Below are 26,919 nucleotides of genomic sequence, written 5' to 3'. Positions count from 1 at the left end.
GCGAAACTTTGTCCCATCAAAATTTCATGCAAGCTTCGCGCTCAACGATTCCGGTACTGTCGTTTTCGCAACTTTAGACCGAAAAGTAAAATGTTGCTAGTTGCTTTCGGAACACGTTTTGCTAATATGTGAACTAAAAGTACAGGGAAACTCCAAAACGGCAAGGTGATACAATTAAATAGCAATTACAAAATGAAACAATGCATTGACTGGAAACATTGCAAAAGCTGGAAGTTTCAAAATTGGTATTGCAATCAATTATTTCAACCAGAATATGCTCAGTGAAGCCTCAAATCCCAAGTTCTGCATAACTACTTGAAATATGCTTCTTGAATGTTTGATTTCATTAATAATTTCAAAGATAACAAAAGAAAACTAGCAGATAAGTAGTGGTTAGCGAATGTAGTGCTTCATGAAAACTTAATGCATTGCAGTATTGATAAAATAAAACGTTGCTGAACGAATATTTCCGTTGCATGTATGTTGCAATAAAATTCAGACAGCATTAATGCAGTACTAAATATTAAATCCCAAACAGTCTGGTGATTTGATCAACTTGAAATCAAACAAATGATTAACAAAAAATCAAAACAAAGGTCAAATTTTAACAATCAAAAGTACCCATCAATAAATCGTTACCTCAATGTGTACTTACAATACCCAAATACATAATAATTATAACACTCCATGTAGGTAGATTTGGGTCAGTTTGCACAAAAGTTTTAATTAAATCCAGATTAGTTTAATTTAAATATTAACTGACTGATCTCTGATTACGATTAACCAAGTTCACAATAATTATAAACCCATCAAGCATTTTATCAATTTATCAGACATAAAAGGTGTTAATTGTTTTTAAAGTAACGTCTTCATTTGAATACACATATAATCGTCTAATTATAACACATTTAAGTGTTTTGTCTTAATTTAACCAAAGACCAACAACCTGCAACATTTTCAAAGTAAACAGTACCTACTACTCTAGAAAAACAAAATTGTTACTAATAATTTGTCAGGTGCACCAGTAATAAATCATTACTAAAGACATTCTTGTATTTGTAGAAATTAATTATTGAGACATAATTTACTCAGTTAGATACATTTGACAGAAGGAGGATAATTGTGCTATAATTAAAGCACAAACACCTGATTTTAAAATTGCAACATTATATGAAATAGTTATTTACATTCGAGCAACTATAAGTAGGATTTTACGGCTCGACACCAATGTTTGCGGCATTTACTGGAGAGAATAACATCCTGACAGCGTAAGATTTGTACCAAACAAAAAATGTTGATCTGACACATCTAACAATTCTTTGATACAGTCACTTGCAATTTTCGAATCCTTTTGATGACGTAATCAATAAAATTAATGTTTACTTTTATTTGAAAAAAAAAAATCATCTTAAAATAACAAAACAATTTTGTAAATAATACTTTGACGTATAATCTTTGTTGTGGTAAAAGTTGCTTTCCTATTAAATGCACCTCAGCGGCAATGTTATCTGATTTTTTTGCAACACTGCTGCAGCTTTTCTGAACTTTTCCACACAAAAGTTTGCTTTACAATTATTCAATAAACCAAAAAAATATTTTTATACAGGGTCCGGCAACACTTGTGTCCACCCCCAAAATCGTCTTTAATTTTAAAGTTACAATTTTGAAAATTTGCATACGCTCATAGTTGACAAAGCTCTAAAAAAACGTAATTTCTTCCGAGTAAAGTAATTGGCGGAAAATGAAAATCGCAGAAATTCCGATAACAATCAGAATTCATCTGTTTTCATGATTAGAATCGAAAAAATAATGTCGTTGATCCCAAATCCGTATCTCAAAACATGCGCAGGCTAGATGGTGAAATATTTCAGTAATACAAGTTAAAAATATACTTTTTTTTATCAATTCTGAACATTCGCTAATTAATAATTTGACAACTGAACACCAAAACACACACCTACGGAAGTGTTGAGTTTGTTGAAAATTTGATCGTTTAACAACTAATCAACGAATTTTTTGTTAGTTAAATAAATTGGATTCCATCAAACTAGTTTTAGATATCGCAAACACCCAAATCGAACTAAAAAACACTGTTAAAAATGCAGAGTTATGTAGTAAACGACCATCTGATAAACATTGATACGGGACAAGATGGACAACAGCTTTTTAGCATGCAAAGTAAGAAAAACACATCCGAAAGATCGAGTTCTGCTAATTTTGAAGATTTACAAAAAATTACAACAAGCGCTAGATACCGAGTATTATTTGCCATTTTTGCGCTCCCCTGACCATCAATAAAACGAAAAAAGCAAAATTTTTACATTGTTTTTATGGTAACAGACCTATGTCAAAATTTTAAAAATGACAATACACATAAATCTACAATTCGAAAAGTGTGAATATGGTGTTCTTTTCAAACGCACAAATTAGAAGGACAGTGATTAAAAAAAACGTTAATCGCCTCTCTCCAAAAACTTGGTTTAGGCTTGAAATTTAGAATTTGCTGAAACATATATTTCAAATTAATTTTTGACGAGTTCATAGCTAACCATTCTGTTCAATTGCCAATGAAATAGTCAGAAGACCACCAATATTATCCAACACTTTACTAATTACACCACTTCTGATAATGCTCTGCAAGTTTAACCAAATAATTTCTACCAAAGCAAAGTGTGGAATAGTCAAATACGGCTCTAAACTTCTGCTTTCATAAACTGTTAGTTGTTAGTTATTTACAGTAGAAGCACCTAACAAATCTCGTAGCGGTAATGTGGTTCGATAACGTAGCCGGAGACCTGCATGTATGCGAGCTTTCGCTATGAGCTTTTCGCGGAAGTACTGAACATGATTTTTTATACTGATTTTTCTATAATTATTATGTACATTTTGCCCCAGATGAAACATTTAATTTTTTTAAATCAACTTTACAGTTGCATCGCAAAACAAGTCACACGTTAGCACACTATCCATCTTAAAAAAATATTACGCTTCTCCTTAGTCAAACGCTAATTGTCATTTTCAATGATAGCAGCATAAAAAAACAACACGAGAGCTTCTTAGAAAGTACTGTAATCACACCGTTAAATTTCTAATGCGGATGCATAATTGATGCATATGGAAACTATTATAGGTATTCACACACGTATATCGAACCGAAAACATCGTAAGCCATGTATGTATTTTCGCATATCAATTCTTTGTCATATTGTTCCCTCCTTCCTCACACCTTAAATGATGAAAGAATGTTGCATAGTATACTGAACTTAAAAAATCAATAACTTTAAGTATCTACCTAATTAATTATTGTGTGGCCTAAAATAAAAAAAAAACCAATACAATAACTTTGTAAAGGCAATTTGAAAACCCGCAGCACGCTAGATAACGAAACCTTCGATGCGCTCTCATATTTCACGTTCTATTATTTCCTCGCAAATATCTTTCCGTGGTGCAATTAGAGCAAAATTTATATCCGTCGTTACTACAACATAGTTCGGTGATTTGCGAAACGACAGAATATGTTAACACATCTTTCTAGTTTCATCTGCGATCATTAACACCGGAAAAAACCTCGCATGTTTGTGTCTAATTCACTCGAATCTCAGAAAGAACTGTCGAGGTATAGTTTCACTTCCAAGGTGTAAATTATTTTTTGTGTTCACTGACACAAAATGTAGAGTTAAGTGGTGAGCGGGCAGGAAATTTCAAAGACGATCGTTTATTGTTGATTACAGCACATTGTAGCTAAGTGCATGTTGTTTGTCCGCGTTGCTTTGATGTAGTGGGTATACCTATGTTTTTGAACGAGCGCAATACAGTTCAGAACGTAATCTGAATAACAAATAGGATTTTCATGGAAAAATGCGAATGTGTGTGGACGGACACACGTAATTCGATTAGCAGTAATCCGCCCATAATTTTTATGAGCCGTTTTTCAGCTCGCAACAAGTTGTAATTTACGGAAGGGCAAGATTCTTTGAGCATGTATTCCTATGGAATTCCGAGCTATTTTTGATTAGAGTGGAGTTTTATTATGGATTATTCAAAGCGGAGCGGTTCCGTATCGTTTTTGTACGCGTCAAGTGTAGGACGAGTAGATACGGAACCTCATTATTAACGTCGTGTAACAAGTGTGTCATACGTAGGTATTGATTTTATTATAACAATAAACCTGGTGCGAACGAACCGTTGGGAAATTCTCTCGGCCTACAAGTCTAGTTGAATTATGGCCAATAATCAAAGTGCACCAATATTTCCAAGGCAGTCACAGTCTGAACAAATTATGTTGAGTGCCGTTACGGAATGTTCTTCGACAAGGAACAGCAAGCAGCTTGTTGATCTTACAGGTTACCTGAACTCATACCGAAAGGATTTGGTATTGGTCCCGTACATTAGAAATGTGAATATATTATACTAATTGCTTTCCTTGAGGATGGTAACCATCATACTAGCCATTACCAAATACCATAAAAGGCAACGCAAACTCACAAAAATAAAATATTCTTTTATGTACCTATCATAATTCATAACCATTAGTTTACATGTATGCAAGTATCCCTTTTGATAAAAAACTTTTTTTCTTTTATCCTTCAATTGTGAAAAACTGCAGCAAGCTCTTCTGCGGCCACAACATCACAATTTATGACCCACTACTTTACCCAACATAAATATACAATTTATCAATAGTTCTAAAGTTAGAAATCATGAAACCCAAATTACTTGCTCAGCTTTTATATCTTCCCAAAAGTATTAAACTGCGATCGTTTTCCAATACTATTGCAAGTAGGTACAAATCGGTGCAATCTGCCAAAACTAGATTAAACTAAACATTGTGTGAATGCACTCACTTTGAAGGGCCACATATTTCGCCGTAATGTTGGTATCACTTTGTTCCTTGTCTGGGTGCGACAGGGCGGGTTGTTCTGTCATTATAGAAGACCGCTTTGCCACCATTCTGTAGCTCGCTTTACATGTGGTCGCTTTGACGGATGGATTTAGGATTACATAGACAAATTACACAATAGAGTATTTCAGCGTGAATATTTACACTTGCACGATATTGACGTGCTACACAAATTTATTTACCTCATTCGAAGTTAATTATTAATGTGGCTCGACGTTGCGTTTGAATTTTCATTAAAATGGTGAACGTTGCTTTTCGAGACTATTGACGTTTAATACAAAAGCCAGCGGAAATTATCGTAATGACAAGACAATTTATTTTTTTGCTTTCAAAAGAGGAAAAATCGACTGTTCACTTTATTTTGCTTATTTCTCAATAGCACGCTGATTCACGAGATCGATCGTAGAGTTAAAGACGCTTGTTGAGTTGATTGGTTCTGATAGACGAGCTTAAAGCTCTAATACATCACGAAGAACAAAAAGCCGGCCTGGAGAGGAATTATGACGAATTGTGCTTTCGACTTGTTTAAATAATAGGAGTACAATTTTCGATAAAACACGATGGTACTTATAACTTGAATCTTGTTTCTTATCAATAAAAGTTTTCCAAACAAACAACCCTCTTCTCGATAGTTTTTCATTTTAACATTCCAAAAGAATATTTCACACTTTCTCGCTTATATAACCACAAAAACGGGAAAAAAACCTACAAGAATAAAAATAACAAAACACAAGAGAACAATAACCAACCGTAAAAACACAATAGAAAAGAAGAAAACCTCACATAAAAACCAGTTACAACAACAATAAGAAATAGAGAGATATACAATTAAGCGTCAGAAAGACTTCCCAACACAAACATTATCCTTTCGGTTCAATAAAAAAAGTTAACATGTACTTGCCGAGATAATGTGGCAGTTTCTGTTCAGTAGTGTCGAATATGGCACACCATCCATCTTAGTTTACGGCCATAAAAACTGACACGAGGCCAAAGTGTAAGCCCTTGCATAAATAAAATGTTCGTTGAAAAAAATTCGAGAGGATGATCCTGTCCGAAGTGTCGAACGTCGAAATGGAACCATCGAGAGCCAAGTTATTGGCGATACGTGGATAAAGAACGTCAGATAAAAAAATAATTAATGACGCAGGGAAATAAAGTGTGCTATCAATAAAGAGTGGGAAATAAAAAGACGACTTATTTGGAATCTGTTTATCATTACATGCGTTTCATGGGTGTTTGCAGAAACGACAGTTAAATTTTAAAGTCTAGTTACACTGGAAATAGTCCAGTGAACCAACGCCCAATTGTTAATTTAAATTAGGCCTAAATAATAAATAAATAGTGCAAACAGGTACATATGTGATATACTTGACGTGTAGTGGAGGCGTAAACTCGTATTTTGTATTTCTTATCATTTTTGTTTGTACTTATTATAAATATCAACTGTTTTGTTGGTTCTCATCAAACTGCTTTGGGCAAAAAATGACACAATTTGTGTAAAGCGCAACCCAATTATACATATAATAAAAATAATACAAAAGACATGATAGACATAATATGGAAAATTAGGACTAAACGGCTCTACATCAAAAAGAAAGTAATGAAACTTGCAATCCCGTGAAAAGCGTGAAGCAAAGAAACCACAAAAATTAAAATGCTCTCCTTTCATGTTTTGACGTTTCTTAGAAACGAAGACGAATGAACTTGTTAAACAAAAATGAATGACGAAACCAAAGCAAAGGTTTTTTAGTTAACTCAAGGTTTGCGAGTATTGTGAATAAAAGGTTTTTTTTGATCAATTTTGACGATAATTGTAACGACCACTGACAAAAATTGTGTTAACGATCGCGTGCGCATTGAAACCCAGACACCAAAAAAATAGTCCAAGAAAATTAAAAAATCACAGACAAGTTGACCTCATCAAATTAATTTTTTTGTAAAGGAAAACAGTAAGTATTAAAAAGCTTCCAACGTAATAAAAAACTTTTCTCAAATGAAGCCATATAAATTTCTGGTTTCCAAACTTTTCACATATTGTCACAAGTAAGTTACAAACAACTTTACTACCTACTCACGGCTTTAATTTTGATGAGGAAAAACAAAGTTAACACAAAAAAAGTCTTTAATACATTTCGATTAATTAATTATACATAGGTACGTTAGAGCAGCAGTATAAACACAAAGGTCTAAAAGTGCAATTGTAATTAAATATTATGACAGAAATAGTACATTTCAGCGCAATATTTCAAATCTGTCCAATTTGTCATTCAACATGGTAGGTAGTGCCCAATTTCAACAAATTTAACGAATTAAATATCGTTCCGTGCTATCTGCAAATTGCACATATTTCAGTCTTTATTTGCATTATTTCCGAATATTTCAACAATATTTAATGTACAACATTCCCCCAGTCCACGGGACTACTTTTATTTTGATCAATAAAGCGAGTTAGAAGTCGATTAAATTAATTTCTTTAGAGCGTTTGCACAGTAATTTTCGATAGGCTTTTGGGCCCATTCACATTTTTTATGCCATTAAATGTCCGGAAATCCGAGAATTAAGCTGTGTTGACGATGGAGACTGCCTTTATTTTCTAAGAGCTATCGACTCAACATTGATCGTATTCACATGCCTACTAGAACTCAGCTTTTGTCATTTAGCACGTTTCGCTTTTTTTATGAAGCGCTACATCCTCATTTTAATTAAAAGTGGTGGCCGCGCGACTGAATAAGGTGAACCACGGTCATCTCGTCCGGCGCATCCACCAATGTGTCAATAGCTGGAAAATGGGTCTTGGAAGGTGGAGTTGATATCTGTCGGGTGTCATTTTCGGACGGAGTCTACTTTGTAATCTGTTTATCGGTGGTTCATCGGTTGACGATGGTATCGCGTGTCGAACATTCGGTTGCTGGGTAACCTGTCTATCACAACGCCACCACTCACCCCTCACCCTTGGACAGTCCTCTTACATTTTTAATGCGTTTCGTTCATCATTTATTCACAACTAAAATGATTATTGGTTTGGAGTCCGCCTATACTGACAACTCTTACGGAAACTTCGTTAATTCTAGGCTTTTTGTTGGCGGTGTCTACGGGCTCCGTGCCGCTATCGATATAAAAATAAAGTCCCTAATAGCGGTCTTCGATAAATTCAAACGTCACACGCAATTTTCTACTTAAATATTGAGCAAAATAGGTTCGGTTTTAACTGGCTTGCGTAGATGCACATCCATCATCGATTTTATTGGATGAATTAGTAAAAAACAGTATCGACGCACATCTCTTACGACACGACGTAATCGAATCGACTTTCTCGCAGACTTCAAAATAACCATTAGCCATAATCTACATCCTAGCACACAATTTCGCATAGTACAGATTCTCTTAAATTCCATATTTTAAAAATTTTAGTTAAATTTCTTTTCCAGATTTCACCGCAATTTAGAGTTACAGTCGCGTCTCTATGAATCACACTGAACGTTCGGTCCCTCGGATAATTCGAACAAAACATGTGAATTAACTACTCGCTGAGACGAATTTTTTCTTGAAACTGATGGAAGACAGAACATCCTATATAATTCAAATATTTTTTTTTCATAGTTACAGTTCAAATTTTTGTAAGAAATAGTAAAAAAAAATGTTGTATTTTGCCATGACTAATCGTTTTAATAATTTTTCTGTGTTTATTTTAAAATTTTATTTATCTCCTTAGTCCAAACTTTTTTGAAAAATAAGGTTTTAAAAGAAAATCCGGTAATTCGTTACACTTATTCGAACTCCAATTCGCAATGCTGCAAATCGTCTTGAGATTAGTCCACTTTGACTCATCACAGTTTTTGTAAAATTGAAAATTGTTTTCTAATGTTGTTAACGCAACAGTATATTGTTCTGCACATTTAATGAATAAGACATTATTTATAGCCTTTACATGAGTAAAAATCTAATTCAAATTAAAAATTCTTTGTGTACCTATAAATTATTTATAACAGTAAAAGAATGTCTACATTAAAACTTAATAATAAATTCCAGACAAGAATTAGTACAACAATGGAATGTACTGTGTAATTTACGCCAGAAACAGAGATGCATCAAAAGCAATTGGATTAAAATACACCAGAATATACCAAGTGTTTTACGATACTGCACAGTAAAATCCAAGCATCCCACCATTAATTTGAATGTGGAATTTTTATATCTTTAATGCAACAAGTAAACACTAAATATTTCAAAATCAAATCATCAAATTACTCGACTTGAAAAAAATGTATTTTAATAAACACAAAATACAGACTAATTCACGACCCTGACGAACGTTAGATGCAACCCAAAGTACAATTTTCACAATGTAATTCCAATTATTAACCTACAATTTGGACACTTCTTACAATAATGTCCATAATTTGCCAATTTTTTTTGTCATGATCACAAGTAGTTTTTTGTATTAAAATAAAATTCATTGATGAAAGCGTTGAGTTGTATAATGGTCTATCGGTCCCAGTTTTTTAGCCAAAATCAAAAAAGTTATTGAATTTGATGAGGGATGCTGAACTACACAAAATTTACATTACTTAATATTCTCAAATCAAGTTCCCGCTCAATAACGTATTATTGGTTGCATTTGAAGTTTGTCAGGGTAGTAAAGTTATGTGATCAAGCTGTAAAGTGGCAATGGATAATGTAGATCGTATTTCAAGCCATGTGTCAGAGGAAAAGCATCTAAGCCATTTCCTCCATGTAAGTTGAGCGATATTTGCAGTAGTACTCTGAGGACTGTAGTAAGTTGACTTGTTTTACATTAAAAAAGTCGAGAACTTAAGTGCAAAAAGATTTATACAGCTCAAGACAAATATCTTTTACATGTCTCAGACCATCTCAGATTGTTTACACTTTGAAACGTATTGCTCATTTACAAATGGAAAAATAGGCAAACTTGGATATTTATCGATTCGATACATATGGAGTGATTTCAAAACCACCCCTTTTTAAAAACAATGTCAGCCTTGTAGCTAATAAGTTTTGTAATCGAAAAAAGCATGCCAGTGTTCATTACGTACTTTTTTGTAACTGCTACCATACATGTTACATTGTTACATTGTATGGTTGACAAAGACAGGAGCATGCCAAACTCGTTAACGTGTTAGTTGTTTGTTGAACGGAGTTAATTTACAACGGTAAAAATGAATAAGCAGAATTTATGTGGCAATAGACATACCACACTGAAGGTGAGAAAAATTAAATCGTCTGCGTTCCATTAAGATTTCAAGTTTATAAATAAAACTTGAATTTCGAGCGAACACCTGTGGTAGAAATACGCGGAGAAATGAACAACCAACCAATGCTCGTTACAAACAACTCTCTATGGTACAGATACAATTCAACAAACTTTAATGTTATCTAGAAAGCCAATTCAAAGAAAAGAATTTGTTGATAATCGTGAATCGTTGCGGAATATGGCATACATTGTAAAAAAGAAAAACCGTTCTTTTCAACAAAACCATTTCGAGATAAATCAGCAAAAATAAAAATCTTGCATTCCAAGCTTGTCGCTAAATGATCTAAAAATGTCAATTCAATGCTTCCTCTACACTTCTTCCTACTCTTTGTCGTTTGTTAGCTTTCACCCATCCAAGTCAATTGTGCCAACCACAAAAACACCACCGTTCCTTTTAGTTGCCACATTCACTAATGCGGTGAAGTGTTTCGACATTTAGTCCTTTTTTAACACTTAAATGTTGGTAACAATCTTCATGTATTCGAAAATTACAAAATGGGAACCTTCACCTTTGTGTGGTAATTTTCACCCACACCATAGTTAAATCGCCATTACCTGAATATTACGCCGCAAAGCCCTTCAAACGAGATACAAATTGTTGTCATTAGATGAGACGTCAATAATGTCCCTGATTATGATTACACCTCGATACAAAAATTTAATCAAAAAGATCAAAATCTGGATTTAAAACATGCCAAAGACAAAACCCCTCAATTATTGTTTCTTAACTGGTTTTTCTAAAATCTGTGTCACGAAAAGTCTACAAAAATTATAAGCGACAAGATTAGATTGCGGCTTATCTTTTAATTGTTTACACCTATCCACTGCGGAAAACTGTATTTCCGACTTGTGTGTAAACTGACCGGATGTTAAATCGGACCCTTGAAATTGCTCAATTACTTACTCGAACAGATCTTTGATCACGCAAAGCTCCAAGAGTTTCTGGTTGAACGGAAAAAACTTATATCGCTTTGATAGCAAAGAAAAACTTTTCAGGCACTCCAGCAAATTGATTGTAAAGTAATAATAATTGTGCGCTCGATAACCGATAATTTTCCACTTGTACTACTAAATAGGGAAAACTGTCTTCTTTGTTATTTCTTCTCGTGTTCAATACCATAATTAAACTTGTTGGTGTACACTGTCAAAAGCCCGTCAATAAACAAGAAACCAAGGTTTCTCTTCTATTTGTCCACTAACTTCGTTGAATTACTTCCGTCTCGCTGCTTATAAGCTAAAATGCGCACCGGCCAAACTTAATGAATCAATAATTTGCCGTAACTACAGGGGTTTATAAATTACGAATTATTAACCAAGTCTAGGTGAGGATTAATGAGACTTAATAAAAACAACCTAAAGTGGACCACTAAACGAATTACCATGACCGCAGGATACAACCTTGAAATCCAGCTGTTATTCTCATCGGAATGTTGTATTTTGCACTGCAAAAAATGCAACAAAAGCAAGAGTAGTCTCTGAGCAAGTCAATTACTTATTGCTTACTAAAATAACTACATAATTAAAAGTAATACATTTGACAACTGTACCTTGACCCATCATCATCCACCGGGAACATCAGATTCAACGAATAAAAAATTCTGTGGAAGCATAAATCTTGGAGATGTAGATTTCCTTTTTACTTTCTAAACGGATATATAGACGCAATTACCTTGGTTTATTCAAATTTCCGATAAAACCCATAGAAAACTACTATCTGCATTTCCAGTAATAAAACAGAGCTGCACTTTAATTAAAGATAGAAGAATTGCAACGTGGAGAAACCGTTCGCATTAGTCTGATCCGAGATTTAAGTAAATGTTCTCGTAATTTACAAAAACAAATGTTAAGAGGCTGTAGCACGGTTTGTAATTTCCCAAACATAAACTTTACCCGCAAATCACTTTTTACAGCAACCACCGCGCCTCTTTCGGTATTTATCTAGTCGCCATTTCTTTAATTAATCGCTGTCATGGACCATTTTCACTTAGTAAAATGGCCTCGTTTGTTGCCGAGTTTTTTGGTTTCGTAGTTAAAAAGGCCCATACCGCGATGTCAGTTGCATGATGAAAAATGTTGAATAAAAAAACACTTTTATGAATAGGGGTTGACATGCTTGGCAGGTGGTCTTTAGGGGTCTTAGTCAGCACATGACGTTTAATGACAATGCAACACGAGAGAATAATAAGTATAAATGAGATATTTTAAATTTCTCTGGAAAATGCTTGCACGTTTTCATTTCTCCCGCGCGTGATCGAGGTGCAAATTTTTGAACCTTCTAAATTTTCTCGGTTTCCAGCACATTGTTTTGTTTTATCTTATTTAACTTTGTATTATTAGATAGAAATGGAGATAAGACTGTAATAAAACAACATAAATTCTGATTTCACATTAATATTCAAGAAAGGTATAATTAGTAAAGTCAATACTATTTCGAAAGGTCAAATGGAATTTGCTGCATTTCAACCAACTCAAATTTTTAAGAAGATGAATCCGATTTTTTTTCCCAGAAATGGACTGGCAAAAATATTCCAGTTTTTTTATACTTTCCATAATAACTACTGCCAAGTATGAAAGTGATTTGAAAATTAGTCAATACACTGCTGTGATTTTAAATCAAACGAGAGGGTGCATGTGAGAGAGCTTCGCTATGAGCTGTTCGCGAGATTACTGTACATTATTTTGACACTGGTTTTTCTATAATAGATAATTATTGTGTTGTTACTAAAACAAATATTTCAGTAATGTTATCAAACCTACAGGGTGTTTTTGAAATACACTACCAAACAAAACACGGTAATTGGTGAAGACAAGTAGAATCAATTGACAAAAAATGTAGGTAAAAGCCGAAAAAGCATCAGTTGAACAGTCATCTGTCACCAAATAGCGTTTATTACTGGATTAATTTCATAATTTTCACAATCAATTGCCAGGAGTTTCAACTCACAAAACAGTGTTTTGCTTTTACGCACCTTGCAAAATGCTTTCTAATGATGAAAAGAATCGATATGATGTTGATTTCTGGTGAGTTCAAGAAGAATGCAGCAGTGGCGGAAGTGTTATCGTGACGACGTAGGCATCCTACGGACAAAATTTTTGAACAGTTAGAGAAGAAACTCTGCCAAAACAAAAAAGAATAGAGAACGGACGACCACGAGTCCCAAAAAAGAAGTTATGGTTGTTGAAGCTAACATAATAATCATCATATTTTTTAGAGATGTCCAAGATGTTAAAAAAGATAAGTTTATAGAAAAAAGGGATTACTAGTGTGTTTTCGAAGGTATAGACTTAATAGAGATTCAGAAAAAATGTATGTATGAGGTTGTAGCATCGACGATGATATTCATATTCAAATTGTGGGGCGAGGAGATATGACCAATTAAGACGTTACAACGCTTACTGGAACCAATCAGTCTACATCAATAGAACTTGGTAGTTCACAAACCCCCATCAATGGATCATTTACCAATATAGTTTGCTGAGTTTGCACTTGTAAATTTCGAATGCAACTCTGCTGTTGAAGGAAGATCAGCACACTCGAAGGCAAAACTCTCCAATTAAATTATGTAAGCGTTGCCAATTTGAAATAAATAACACCCACAGAGTCTTGAACATTATTACCACTTCAGTTTTTGTTCCAGACATCTCACCTGACTACGAATTTCCACTTTTACATTCGCTTTTCACTCTCACTTTCGTCCGCCTTGACGAAATTATTAACCCATATGCGTTTTATTTCGCGCCATCTAATGGTAGTAAAAAAGCAAATGGAATGGAAGTATCGGCTTACACGTCGAAAAGCTCGATAATGACAACATAACTGTATCACACAAGAATGTTTTATCTCCTGCAATGTAATCCCCGAAAAAATATAAAAGCAGCTCCTTGTGGGAGCACTAATCGCCCTGATTGGCATACCTCTTCTGGATTAACTTATCAAAAAGGACCACATCTAAAGAATCGATATCTTCACTTCTTAGCCGCATTGTGGAAGTCTTGCGAACAAAAGACTTCCCCCAGGCGATCATTCCTCTCAACACGATTGCACATCATTACATCAATAAGTTTTAGATTCTTATCGCGGACGTTATTTTCTACTAGTTGAGTCCAATTGTCTATTATTTACGTCATACTGCTACGGGGTTTTGCATCGATTTTTTTTACAAAAAAATGTCTGATTTAAAGCTTCCTCTTATAAAGACTTCATTTTGAAAACAAACCTATAAAATGGGAAACTGTCGAGCCTAGCGAAATCTATCACGATTTCGTTTATATTTATTTTTATTATATTCCTACTCGCCAAAGAAAAACATGTGGCACCGATTGGCGAAGCCACCATAATTTAGTTGTTCGTCTGTATTTTTAAAACAAAACTTTGTTGGCTTCCACCATTATTCAAGAAAAAAGATCTAATTTCATTAAAAACAATTTCGAGAATTTTCTACAACCACTGAATGAAATACAACTGAGACATTAATCAAAGTGTATAGTAGTAATAATTAACTCGGAACTAAACTCCAAGAAGAACAGCTCGTGTAATTTATCGTGTGTTTGTCCAAATTATATAAATCACGTCCTGGCACATTCTGAGACAATTTTGTTGACCCACAACTGAAAATAGTTCATTGTACTTGAACCGGGCCCAGCACGAAAAATATATTTGTTGGAAAAATAACGGGGCGTTCGATTTTCTTCTAATCAAAGCACCGTTAAACATGTTGTAAATCATGAATTAGAATTCCTTAAATTGAAACTTTCTGTTATAGTGTAAAACTGTCATTAAAAATTTATTAGTAGACAGACTAGGAAACGTCGGGACGATTCGTAGTATTCAAATTAGCATTTTAAGCGGTGATCTGTATTCATATACTAGAAGATGAGAATATTTCGTTTATTTACATAATATAGAACAGCTACTAATGCATTAGAACGAGTCTGAATTTGATTTGACCGCGTCAACGAAGTAAAAGAAAGTTTACAGAATGCCGGAAGAGTGCGGAAATAAAGGAAGATAAGCAAAATCAGATCGAAGAATTTATTACGAAAATACAGGAGCTTAAAAACGTCGACAAGGAGCACTCCCAATCGGGTACAGCACAGAAACTGGTATAAATTTTAGATTTTGATCTACGTCGCCCTTTTATGTTTCAAACTAAAATATGACTACTAAAATCCTGATGTACATTCAATGTCGTGTTTTTTTCACAAAATTTTCCCCCAGAATGTAAGAGATGAGATTGTCTGAACCATGTATTCTAAAACTTTCTTCATCCAACTTGGATACTAATTTTAAACCGTTAAAAACGGCATGTTGGTGGAATAACACAGAAAACTTTAGCTAAAAATAAATGGAAGCACAATTAAAAGCTCGTAGCTTTCAGACCACTTCTAGACAAAAAAAGATAGATGAGTCGGAATCCAAGTTTAGGAGACAATCTATTTTATTCGGACAAAGGTCTATACGACATATTTTTGAAGTTTTGCCACGAATACATAACAAAAACATTTCTACAGGATGAATAATTACTGCACCCGCTTTTTGCTCATCCGAATTTACATCAGTTATTACCATGAACTAAATATAATAATTCACAATGAATGCTTTTTATTGAATGGATTTGTTTCTATTATTAATACAGAATATATTCGATAAAAAGCATTGTTCTTGAGCCAAAAGGCAGACCAATCAAATATTCCGATTCATTTACATTCAATGGAGTGGAAGAATTAAATGTACTTTATCCTTAGCTCAAATCTACAGCTTCGTTAAAGAAAACAAAAAAAACAGATTGAATACATAATAAAGCAGATTATGTTAGAAAACGGAGTTATTGACCACAATTAAGAATATTCTTGACCACAAGCGTTTATGTATGAATTTATTTTATTATTTTTAAATTCTTAAATTTTCATAATCTAACGTTTCTAAATTGATATGTATTACCTTTGAAATTAAATTAGTATAATTTAATCCCAAATGCTTTTTTTTAATGATCGAGTGATATGTAAGCTTAATAAATAGTAAACTTACATACTATAATATAAACCTATCTTTGTAAACGCGAATGTGCTAATGTACGAATGTAAATAATGTGCGAATGTAAATATATGTATAAACCACAAAAAAGAAGACTTCTCTAACTCTCACTGTCTAATTTCTCTCGATCCTTTGAATCTCGAATAATAATAAAACTCAAGCCAAAAAAATATCTTCTCTCCCTTGGTATATAATTACAATTCTTTCCTAAAACAAATAAGTCTAGTGCCACATTTTTTTTTTCCAAAAATCCATTTTTATTAATTTATCTTCAAAAGTGCAATGAATTAAATTGTCAAGCCATTTTCATTCATTTTATTTATAATCGTGAGTGCTAAATAAACATCCTAAATTAAGGTGTTTCAGTTGGGAGACGAATTTATTTTCTATTGCAACAAATTTTAATCAAATCTTGATTAGGTTATATTCGCACACTCACACTTATTACAAGTGACAAAATGAAGTAGAATAACGTAGGTAAAAGAATAAGACCCAAGACGAATATAAGGCCAATATGCACTCAAGAAATTACTGCATTTTGCTTTGCCTCTATCCAATGTTATCACTAGTGCGTATTTGGCTATTCACCGCTCTAGTTGCGTAATATACTATTGACGATTTTGGCTTTCAAAATGGAAAGAACGCCTTCAATCGATAAGAAACAAAGTTGAAAATTGATTGCCATCCTAATCATGGCCACAATCTGCTTTTTGGATGTAATCGGCACCAGGAAAAAGCCATAACCTGTCTATTTTTGCACTATTCAAATAAACAATTTTTGATTCTCTTGCACAGTATCAGTATTTTATGATGTGGTTAAGACCGGCGATAATTTCCTCGTTTCGTTCAAAAATAATGAACTCCAAAGAGTTGTTTCATAAATACATTTCCTCTCATAAACAATTTACAGCCGGTAATAACTCGATATTCTGAATACTAAAGAATTCATTTCGTCCCACTGTGTAACCACAATTCTTTATGTAAAGTTGGAGCCATCATTAATTCATCACATTCAATTGAAAAGCATTTAAAACTGTTAACTTTGATATAAATTTACACACAACCTTGACAAATTTGCATAAACTTAATTAGAAAGATAAAATCATCGATTTTGCATGAGACTTCAATTACGTTTCTTGTGAACACGATTTATCTGTGCCATCTCCATCAGCAAGTGCGAGAATTCAAACATCAACATATTGCGAAAAAACAAATGTTGGCACGCTTCCTTTCAAAAATCGATTGTTTTAGAGGAATGTGTTGAAATCGTCCGTTTTCAACGACAGCCGCAACCAACGTTTCTTTCGACAACAATCGACCGCGCTCTTTGTTACCGCCGACCAGACACGCTGGTGATTTTTTTCTTCAACGTGTTTTCCTTGACATTGGCAATGTTCTCGGAGGAATTTTCTAAACGTTACGGGCATTAAATCAAATGTGTAAGACCATGGCCTTTTGCCAACGGGACGACAGTGTAAGTGGAATTTGCGGCGTCCCTTTGTGTGGACACCGGGCCCTTACTAATAAACAAATGTACGTGGAATTGGTCGGAAAACAAACAGAATGAGTCCATGCATTTGTATTGATTGACGATAAGCCTAATGTCGGGTAAATTGAATGTGGTGCACATCACGATAAAATATTACTTCTTTAAAGGCATTTCCCCCTTGTAGCAAACCGGAGTTGCTAGGGAACATTATTGGTACGACAAACGTAAAAATACACAAATTATTCGATTGACCACATGAAATCATTATCGCAAACATGCGATTGAGGTTACAAGAAAGACAAGTTTTGTTCATGGGCGAAATTACCTCGCAAACGTTATTATTGTTCGTTATCACATGGCAACGCAAAAGACAAAGGGACTGACTTGATTTGTAACGGTCAGGGAGGCTCGCCAACCGGCGACTCAACAACACAACGAAACCTGTTTACTGTTTTTTTACGAAAAATAAATGCAAGACTTACCTGGCGCTATATGGAGAAGGAAACACAATTTCAAAAAACACGAAAAAAATGGTTACAAACGGCAATGGCGTCAGAAGATGCTAAATTATGTATGCTTGTTGATAAAGCACATACCCCTTGGAACACGCATGACCGACATTTTGTTTGAAAACACGACGTTGACGCCATCTTTGTACACCAATTAGAAAATACCTGCAATACCGACTTTCCGATATCAAAAACCGTTTCAAATTGAATAAACCCAAGAAAACAAACCTCGTTACCAAAACAACCTTCAATTTAACAAAAGGGAAAAAATCAACAACAAACTGTTAACTTCTTGTGGTAACTTTGTCTACAGTCCTCTTTGTTACCAACCGCGCACTGTCTTTTCGAAATTGAAAAAATGGGAAACGAACTAAACCTTCCAAATTCTCATCGAGCCGAAAGTGTTTCCGAAACAGAAGTCAAAAATCGCATTAGTAAGTTTCTCCCGTCTGAAGCTTAGATTTTATTGTATTTTTCAGACCATGAGATAGACGGGATTTCAAACCAAATTGATTTGATCAACAACCAAATTGGCCACCTGGAGTACATAATTAAACAATCAAAAAGAAGTATTGAATATTATCAAACAATTATTGCGGTAAACATGCGCATTTGACCCGAATTTTATCTCTTAATTCATATTCATAGGACATTACTTTACAACTGCAGCAAACGCAAATGGAACAAATTAATGCGCAACTAACTTATGAGAATTATGTGGAAAAGACTAAAAGATACGTAGACAGTCTGAAGGAATTTGAAGAGCAGAATGAAACAGGTCATTAGTTTATAGATGAAAGGGTACTGGAGTAGACCATGAATAAAAAGAATTTGGGGTGCTGTAAATTTTGTCCATGCTCTATTCCTTTTTATTAAAACAGAAATTCATCATTTCAATTGCAGACATAGACGGCTACTCTGACAATGAAATATCTAAGCTACAACAAAATGTTTCATTGCTTGGCAGTGAGATTGCTACAAATGAAGAGATAATGAAAGAAAAAACCTTAAACCTACTTCCTAATTCATGTTAAATCTTGTCCAATACATACTATACAGGGTGTCCCAAAACAGGCGTGCCAAATTATTACTACGTTGGTGGTGAAGGTTCAAAAAACCCGAGAAAAGTGTTAAACAAATTCAATCTGTTGTAGTTTTTAAGATACAGGGCTCCAAAAGACAACATTTGAACACTTTTATTTTTATGTTTGAAATTATTAGAGCTATGCATTGGGTTCTGTTAAGATCTTTGGATGATATAAGATGCTTTTGAGCGTAATTTATTACATTGTTTCTTGTACTTTCAGAAGATTTAAGTGTCGATTTCACCTGAAAAATCATTTGACAACATTGCTTTACCACCCCACGTCGTAACCATAACAATTAAAATTTTCATTGTTAATAGAAGTCAATGTTGTGTATGTCAATAAGAGCTGTCAATGTTTTCCTTCACCAAAATTTGCGGTATTTGCTGTTCTGAAATAGAAAAGGAAAGTGCTTTGCCACGAGCGATTTGTATCTGAATTTGGCAGAGGTAAAAGCGATAACATGAAGCTCTGACTGGTCTTATGTAGCCCTTCAAAATCTGGTTTTGTTCTGAGTGGTGGGAATCCTGGAGTTCATAGTGAAATAGCATCCAAATGAACATTTTACGGACATTTTGCTCTCATGAAACAATAATCTCATAAAACTATGTCATCGTGAATCGGAACCTTTGGTGTTTTCCAGCGTTCTAGTAAAATTTCAATATTTATTTATTGCGTTATTATTATATCACTTCAGTCACTATTACTGTGCATTGTCTATTCGTCAGTGAATGTATTTCTCGTTTTACATTGATAATAAAATTTTTCATTGCTGAAAATGGTTAAGGTTTCGAAACGAAGCGTAATAAAACAAGAAATACTTATTGTTAGTCTTTGAGAATTACCTCTACCATTTTAAAAATAGTTTCTTTTGAGATTTATTATGTAAAAATGCATTAAAAAAACATTCAATTTTAGAAGGTTTAAAGCAAATGTTCAAAGTTTCGACCATTGGCTTGAAGACACCTAACAAACAGGACCTGCTCTGCCGATCCATTTTTGAGGAAAATTTGTATTTAGCCATTCACGCACTGGACCGGCATGGTGAGTTGGTGCACCGTCCAACTGGAACCACATTTGGCGCAAAATATCTAGAGGTAAATCATCGAAAAAAAGTTGGAGATCGTTATTTAGGAATTCTAAAAAATTTTGGTGATTTAGTCGATTTGGAAGAATGAAAGGACCGACCAAGCGATTTCCTAAAATTCCGGCCCACATATTAACTGAAAACTTCTGCTGGTGTTTACTTGCTCTGAACACATGAGGGTTTTCAATGGACCAGTAATGATGATTATGATAATTGTAAACTCCTTCTCGCGTAAATGTTGCTTCATCAGTCCATAACACATTACGTACACTAAATTCAGGATTTTGATTCTGTTGATTCATTACCCAGTTGCAATAATTCAACCTTCGATTATAATCGTCAGGTTCCAGAGCTTGAACTCGTGTGTAATGATAAGGGTGCAATCTCTCCGTCCTCAAGATTCTTCCTACTAAGCTAGAATTGACTTCTAGTTCTCGAGCAATTTAGCGAATGCTTTTATTTGGAAATTCTTCAACCTGATCAACTTCTTCAAGTTGAGGGGTTCTTGTGGTTCTTGGTCTCCCACTATATTTTCTCCCAAATCTATCCTTCCAGTCTCTCTTACGCGCTGATCCAATCTTTGGAACGTAACTCGACAGGGTTGTCGTCGATTAGGATAACGTTGCTGGTACATCCTTTGGGCTAATCTCAAATTGCCGTTAGCAGCACCAAGTATTTGGTACATGTCACAGTAATCTCTAATACTATAATTCATTTTGAAATGCTTCAAAATTTGGCATTTGACTTTTTAAATGTCGAATTTTGCTTCTTCATTGTTCCTTCTAATTTCTATGGATACAAAAGAAATGTGTACGTGGGTACAATATTTTTATGTATCATGTTGCCAAATTTACTCTTAAAATTTACGCTTAGAAAACTCTGAATATGATAATGAATTTTTTTAAATATTTTTCTCAAGCTGCAGGGACCCTAATTGACAACTTACCGACACTTTGGCACGCCTGTTTTGGGACACCCTGTATACATTATAATTACATTTTTACTTTTACTACATTTACAAAAGAAAATTACGTGACTTAACAGCAGTCATTTGTTTGTTAATTAACTCCACTTTGGAACTCAAGCATGTTTCTAAACTTTGATTCTCTTCATCCAGTTTTTGTATTTTTACCGCTAACTTGTCCTTTAGTAATTGCAGATTTTTCGCTATTATAACATTCGCCAAATCCTGTGGTGACAAGCATCCTCTACAAAACTGTAGCAGTTAACACACGAAGTAAGAATATCAAAGTATACCTAATATCCTTTTTATGTTGATTAAAGTTCTTGGCTTCTTCCAGTTTTTGGTTCACGTTTTGAGAATCCCAAAACTCATTAAGACTACTCTTGAGCTCCTTTGTCATGGCAGCTTGAAGACCATCAATGAGTTCCTTAGGACACTCTGCAGTGGTGAGAATTTCTCCAGCCTCTGCAGCACTACAACCCAAAAAGCCATTATCCCTTCAAATTTATCTTATTCCTGGTGAAGTAATAAACGACCCCCCTTGTTGCTTTGGAAGAGCAATCAGGCCGGGACCGGTGCAATATGATTGCAAACACAACATATTTGCACTAGTCACGTCCTAACTGATCATTCCTCAGTTGGAAATGCAAATACCCGAAGCAGTAAGAACGGACAAAAGTAAATGTAGGTGTCAAAATGGAAACGAGAAAGAGCCGTTACAAAGAATTTCAACAAAGCTTAGGGCATTGACATTTCGTACCTGACGCCTGAAGGGATCTCTTCCGCTATTTTTTCCAGAGTGGTCAATGCCAGTTGTGGATCACTGTGGTACACATTCATGATACTAAAATAAACGCTAATTTCGACTCGAATCAAACACGTTATGGCAGAACTATCCGTTTTTCTATGAAATTTCGCGCGATAAGAGCACAAACAAAAAGTTTTGAAAAGAATTTAACGACAAAGACATGCGCAATTCAACATCATACGACATTTTACATACGCCGGTAATGTAGGCAGCTGTCAAAGTAGACCCAAAAAAACAAAATGAGTAATTAAATTTAATTTAATTAAATTTTATCAACCTGTAAAAACGTAAAAACTATCGTTTATTTGCAGTGTTATTTTTTTTACTCCACAAAAGCAAACTTTCAAATTAGTTCTTATTTTCACGCAGTAGGCAAGAAGCCGAAACAGTTCGAACTACTGGAGTAGATAAAATAAGTAGTTGTGTTGTTGCCTGTGGTTGTTGCTATTGCACGTGTCAATTTAAAATAAAATTTTCACAAAACTAAATCGACGATTTTTATACTTATTGCAATTAGTGCTGTTTTATTTAAATAATAGTATTTGACTAGTATCTAAAATGCATCTCCCGGACGAAGTAAGTACTTTTCCAAAAGTGAGGTTAATTCTACAAACTTTTTATTTTCTCTTGAAGGAACAAGATATGAGTGAAGACTCCTATAAGGATGACGAGAGTCTCAATGAAGAAAGTAATAACAAAAGAAGGAAGCCGGAACAAAACTCCATTCCTATGAAAAAAGTGAAATATGAAGACATAACCTCAGAAAAAACGAAGAAATCTAGAAATGAGCTGTATAAACCGCCCACAGTTGAAGAGTTAAATGAGCTTAAAGAAACGCAAAATTTGTACAACAACAATTTGTTTAGATTACAAATTGAGGAACTAATTAAGGAAGTCAAAATCAAAAATAAACATGAGAAGACATTCACAAAGTGGTATGAGGCATTTCAGACATTTTTGGATGAATTACCAGACCACAGCATTTCTTTGTCAGATATAAAGGTCAAAAATAAGAAAAGACTGTCAGAAACTGATCAGTTTATCAATGCCATTGCAAATGATTCCATGAAATGTGATCAAGATGTTGTTGTAAAATTCATAAAACCAGAAAGCACTGAACTTTTTGGTTTAGACAGTGTTAAAGCTCTCCCAGGACCTAAATTAGTCACGAACGTAAATCTGAAAATTCCTAGAGCTTGTTTTAATGTGAAAGACTACCTCAACAATCGTTATTTTGTGAAGAAACACTACTATTTGGCCTATATTCGTTACTACTTGAAAAGGAAAGAATTAGGGGGCGAAATCACATGGGCTTTTTGTAATGACAACGACTTATTGGAGATTTTAGAAATCAAACTAAATGACAAAGTTACCGTTCGAATTTTTGCAACCCCAACAGAAAACTATTTCAAACCGTCGCGTTTTGCTGCAGATATGAACAATATTAAAGTTAATGTATTTAGTAATGGGGCGATATCCGAAGCTCCGACTTTGTTTTATAACGCTTCACTTGCCCATGATGTCAGTCTAACGACAAATCATTCTTTCATTTCTAAAACTCTGTCCCAACTCCCGAACGCTCAAGAAGCAATTAAACTAATTTATGTTTGGTTGGCGCAAAGAGAACTAAATGTGGGTTTTGGATCAATTTCTGGAGAACTAATTCTGTACTTCATTTCGTTTTTATTTATGAAAAAACGAATAAACAAACATATGAGTTCCTATCAGATCATTCGGAATTTTTGGAACTTTATTAATGAAACAGATTTGACAACCACTCCGATTTCTTTGGCTGACGATTTGAAGAGCGAAGTTCTGAATGAATTTCAGGCTAATTATGATGTCGTTTTTCTTGATAAAACCGGCTATTACAACGTTATGGCATTTGTAACTGTTAACATGTACAAGAAGTTGAAAAGTGAGTGTACAACGGCTTTCAAACTTCTGGACGACGACGGAATTAACTCATTCCATTCTCTTTTTATCACGAAACTACCAATCGAGCTCCAGTATGATTTAATTCTAAACTTAAAAAGTGAATCGAAATTTGAAAATATTTTGGCCCTGGCGGATGATGAATGTAGGACGAAATTCTTGGGTTATGATGCGTTATTTGTGGTGAAACATATACGAGAAGTTTTGGAACGAGGATTTAATAAACGGGCTGTTCTTATCGTTCCATTACGAGTGGAAAATAAATTGTCGAATAAAATTTCGTTTGGACTTACTTTGGATCCAAGCACCGCTTTCAGCATTCTGGAGCTAGGTCCAGCTTTAAATGACCCAAAAGAAAAGGAGTTTAGAGAATTTTGGGGCGAACTGTCCTCCGATCGGCGGTGAGTTCGTCTTGAAAGATTTTTTTAACCGATTAGATAAAGTTTACGTGTTATTTCTGTGGTGAGAATAAAATCAAGACTAACAAGAACTTTTTTTTAGATTCAAAGACGGGTCTGTCTGTGTGGCTGTTTACTTCAAAACTGAGACGGTAAAAGAAAGGCGTGAAATCATCAAGAAAATCACAAATTTGATCATCAGGCGCAAATTGAATCTGAGCTATAAATTACATTACAATGATTTTGAAGATTTATTGGTCAATAAAAAAGTTACAGCATCATATCCCATGGGAACCAATGAAGAATGTTCGTTGAGAGCAGTCGCGGCGAGCGATAACTTGGGGAAAAAATTAAGAGCGTTGGAAATGCCTCTGGCTATAACAGGAGTTCAAGGAGTTTCCGACATGTTTAGTTTGACGGATGTTTTTCCCCCAGTTGCCACAAATTATAAGTGTGGCGGTAAAGTTACTACAACTTTAGAAAATAATATCGTGATCAACGAGAAACGAGTGGGAATTGTACCACGATACGTCAAGCCTGTGGAGTGTGTTCTTCAATTAGGTAATCTATTTCACCTGTGAATATCTTGAAAATAATTCTGTAATTTAACAGAGCACAGTTCAAAGTGGCCAAAAGATCTAGTGACCTTACGTAACATGAAGACAGCTTTTTATTTGCAAATTTCGAAGCTTTTGTCGAAAAAACACCATCTTGTGTCCAGCGTTCGTCCAGATTTCTTCGATGTTTTGTTCGAGGGTTACGTCTTCAGGTACCGATTGTACATATCTAGAGAAATAGGTCTTTTGAAAAAGGAGTCGACGAATAATGGCACTACTGTTTATAAAGACACCCCAGAAAGCAGAGAGAAGGAAATGCGACTACACATCCTACCCAAACTAGTGGGAGCTTTGAAGGGTTTACAGTCCCAGTTTCCCTGTTTTGGTCCCACTACTGCTTTGATCAAACGATGGCTAAGGGCGCAATTGATTGACCACCATCAGTTTCCAGATGAAGTTATTAATTTGCTAAGTGCTTCTCTGTTTATAAACCAATCGGCATTCAATATTCCAAACACCCCACAAATTGGATTTTTACGCTTTTTAAAGTTTTTCGCAGAGTTTCAATGGCAAATACAAGCAGTGATTGTTAATTTCAACGATGAAATTACAAGTAGGTAACTCTAGTAATTTTGTCGTTTAACTAAACTTTACTTTCAGAGGAGACGATGACGGAAATCGACTCCAAACTTCTGCAAAGCAGAGAAGCTTATCCCAATTTGGTCATTGCAACGCCGTACGATAACTGTGAGTCTTTGTTTACCAAATCAGCTCCATCGAAAGAGGTTCTCAGGAGGGTGAAGCATCTCGCTGGCGATACATTAACGCATGTCATAAAGATTATCAGAGATGAGAGCTTGATCACTGAAAAGAGTCTCTTTATCCCTAATTTGGACGGTTATGATCTTATCATTTATTTGCGGCCTCTTTTGAACCCTGTGAGACATGAACAAGTTATCAGCGATGAGTTAGAAGGACAAGTTGTGCTTTCAGCGTTCAATGATAAAGAAAGCACAAAGGTTCCAGTCACTGGTTTTAATCCAGTGCAGTGTTATTTAAAAGAATTGCGGAGTTATTACGGCGAGTTTGCAAATTTTTTCCATGATAGCTATGGAGGCAATATTATTGGAGTTTTGTGGATTCCAAAAGCATTAGAAAGTCGAGATTTTAAGGTTGAAACGTCTCAATTTAAATATTTTGTTGCTAATTGAGTTTTTCCAGGTTTCTCACGTGAATGGAAGAAAACTGAATGACGACAAGTTGGTGCTAAATGTGGATGGAATAATTGAAGATTTTTATATCTTAGGGCAAGGACTTGTAAAATCAATAGACAAAAAGAAATGAAATAACTGAAATAGTCTCTATTTTATTACAATCACACTTTCTAGGACCTAACAATAAACAGATTACTTGGCTTGAGACATCACATGTTCAATAACGAGTTTATCGGTGTTGTAGAGCTGTCCTATGATCACCTAAAACTTACTGTGATGCAATACAAACAAAAACATGAAATTTAATTACCTGTCTTTTGAGAATTTCTAAATTGGCCGCCCCTTCATCTAATTTATTTCGTATAACTTCTGCATCCTTCAAACTCCTATTTTCTTTAAAACTGTCCCTTATTCGCCTTAAAGCATATTGCCTGATGACCCAAAAAAATCAGTTTCATCAAAAACTAACATAATACTCACCTAAAATTGTACGAAGGGAACTTCTTAGATTCTCTTATTAAAGATCTATAGAGTTGCAAGGCCTGTCTTTGGCTCATTTTTGAAACTGAACTCTTCGGCGTTGAGAGCTAAAGATAGAGGTTATGTTTCTCTGACAAATAACCTAACCTCAAAACGTCATCGTGGTTTGTTTATTCAAATTTTCGAG

The 26,919-nt window shown here is 34.6% G+C and overlaps 5 protein-coding genes across 7 annotated transcripts in view; 2 read left to right on the top strand and 3 right to left on the bottom strand.

Moving 5' to 3' along the window:
* The window catches only part of HnRNP-K (Heterogeneous nuclear ribonucleoprotein K), a 65,068-nt gene extending 46,799 nt beyond the window's left edge, over positions 1–18,269 (bottom strand). For 2 of the 3 annotated variants that reach the window (XM_088050165.1, XM_088050168.1), the window contains exon 1: positions 18,178–18,269. The gene's annotated coding sequence lies outside the window, so the exon portion shown is untranslated. Of the gene's footprint in view, positions 1–13,141; positions 13,163–18,177 lie in introns of those variants that run through there. The other variant, XM_088050167.1, reaches the window with a different exon arrangement.
* An 89-nt stretch (positions 18,270–18,358) lies between these two features.
* Positions 18,359–18,990, top strand: LOC148180985 (uncharacterized). Its single transcript, XM_088045448.1, has 3 exons — positions 18,359–18,638; positions 18,684–18,802; positions 18,853–18,990. Exons 1-3 carry the CDS (start codon positions 18,563–18,565, stop codon positions 18,988–18,990), a joined length of 333 nt encoding a protein of 110 aa, XP_087901574.1. The 5' UTR covers positions 18,359–18,562.
* Positions 18,991–21,360: 2,370 nt separating this feature from the next.
* On the bottom strand, positions 21,361–22,366 carry LOC148180984 (uncharacterized). Its single transcript, XM_088047894.1, has 3 exons — positions 22,101–22,366; positions 21,634–21,813; positions 21,361–21,584 (listed from the first exon to the last, which is right to left on the bottom strand). The coding sequence occupies exons 1-3, from the start codon at positions 22,178–22,180 to the stop codon at positions 21,392–21,394; spliced, it is 453 nt and encodes a 150-aa protein (XP_087904020.1). The 5' UTR covers positions 22,181–22,366; the 3' UTR covers positions 21,361–21,391.
* A 166-nt stretch (positions 22,367–22,532) lies between these two features.
* Positions 22,533–26,393, top strand: Mat89Ba (nucleolar protein 6 Mat89Ba). The gene is made up of 6 exons (XM_088050130.1): positions 22,533–22,724; positions 22,782–24,484; positions 24,585–25,042; positions 25,094–25,651; positions 25,699–26,210; positions 26,260–26,393. The coding sequence occupies exons 1-6, from the start codon at positions 22,707–22,709 to the stop codon at positions 26,380–26,382; spliced, it is 3,372 nt and encodes a 1,123-aa protein (XP_087906256.1). The 5' UTR covers positions 22,533–22,706; the 3' UTR covers positions 26,383–26,393.
* Positions 26,385–26,908, bottom strand: bcn92 (LYR motif-containing protein bcn92). Its single transcript, XM_088050138.1, has 3 exons — positions 26,733–26,908; positions 26,563–26,683; positions 26,385–26,513 (listed from the first exon to the last, which is right to left on the bottom strand). Exons 1-3 carry the CDS (start codon positions 26,807–26,809, stop codon positions 26,445–26,447), a joined length of 267 nt encoding a protein of 88 aa, XP_087906264.1. The 5' UTR covers positions 26,810–26,908; the 3' UTR covers positions 26,385–26,444.
* Positions 26,909–26,919: the final 11 nt, after the last annotated feature.

This window comes from Gnatocerus cornutus, chromosome 1, assembly GCF_029298725.1.
Source record: "Gnatocerus cornutus isolate USDA-ARS CGAHR chromosome 1, icGnaCorn1.1, whole genome shotgun sequence".
NCBI lineage: Eukaryota > Metazoa > Arthropoda > Insecta > Coleoptera > Tenebrionidae > Gnatocerus > Gnatocerus cornutus.
The sequence above is the reverse complement of the archived record's forward strand: the minus strand, read 5'-3'. Positions and strand labels throughout refer to the sequence as shown.

Excerpts from the sequence above, each read along its gene's own strand:
- LOC148180985 (XM_088045448.1), top strand. The coding sequence starts at position 18,563 with ATGGGAAACGAACTAAACCTTCCAAATTCTCATCGAGCCGAAAGTGTT. Across the intron at positions 18,639-18,683 it reads AGAAGTCAAAAATCGCATTA|ACCATGAGATAGACGGGATT; the intron begins GTAAGTTTCTCC and ends TGTATTTTTCAG. Across the intron at positions 18,803-18,852 it reads ATTATCAAACAATTATTGCG|GACATTACTTTACAACTGCA; the intron begins GTAAACATGCGC and ends TCATATTCATAG.
- bcn92 (XM_088050138.1), bottom strand. The coding sequence starts at position 26,809 with ATGAGCCAAAGACAGGCCTTGCAACTCTATAGATCTTTAATAAGAGAA. Across the intron at positions 26,684-26,732 it reads TTCCCTTCGTACAATTTTAG|GCAATATGCTTTAAGGCGAA; the intron begins GTGAGTATTATG and ends TTGGGTCATCAG. Across the intron at positions 26,514-26,562 it reads TAGAAATTCTCAAAAGACAG|GTGATCATAGGACAGCTCTA; the intron begins GTAATTAAATTT and ends AGTAAGTTTTAG.
- Mat89Ba (XM_088050130.1), top strand. Across the intron at positions 25,043-25,093 it reads GGAGTGTGTTCTTCAATTAG|AGCACAGTTCAAAGTGGCCA; the intron begins GTAATCTATTTC and ends GTAATTTAACAG. Across the intron at positions 25,652-25,698 it reads TTTCAACGATGAAATTACAA|AGGAGACGATGACGGAAATC; the intron begins GTAGGTAACTCT and ends CTTTACTTTCAG.
- LOC148180984 (XM_088047894.1), bottom strand. The coding sequence starts at position 22,180 with ATGAATGTGTACCACAGTGATCCACAACTGGCATTGACCACTCTGGAA. Across the intron at positions 21,814-22,100 it reads GAGATCCCTTCAGGCGTCAG|TGCTGCAGAGGCTGGAGAAA; the intron begins GTACGAAATGTC and ends TTTGGGTTGTAG. Across the intron at positions 21,585-21,633 it reads CAACATAAAAAGGATATTAG|AGGATGCTTGTCACCACAGG; the intron begins GTATACTTTGAT and ends ACAGTTTTGTAG.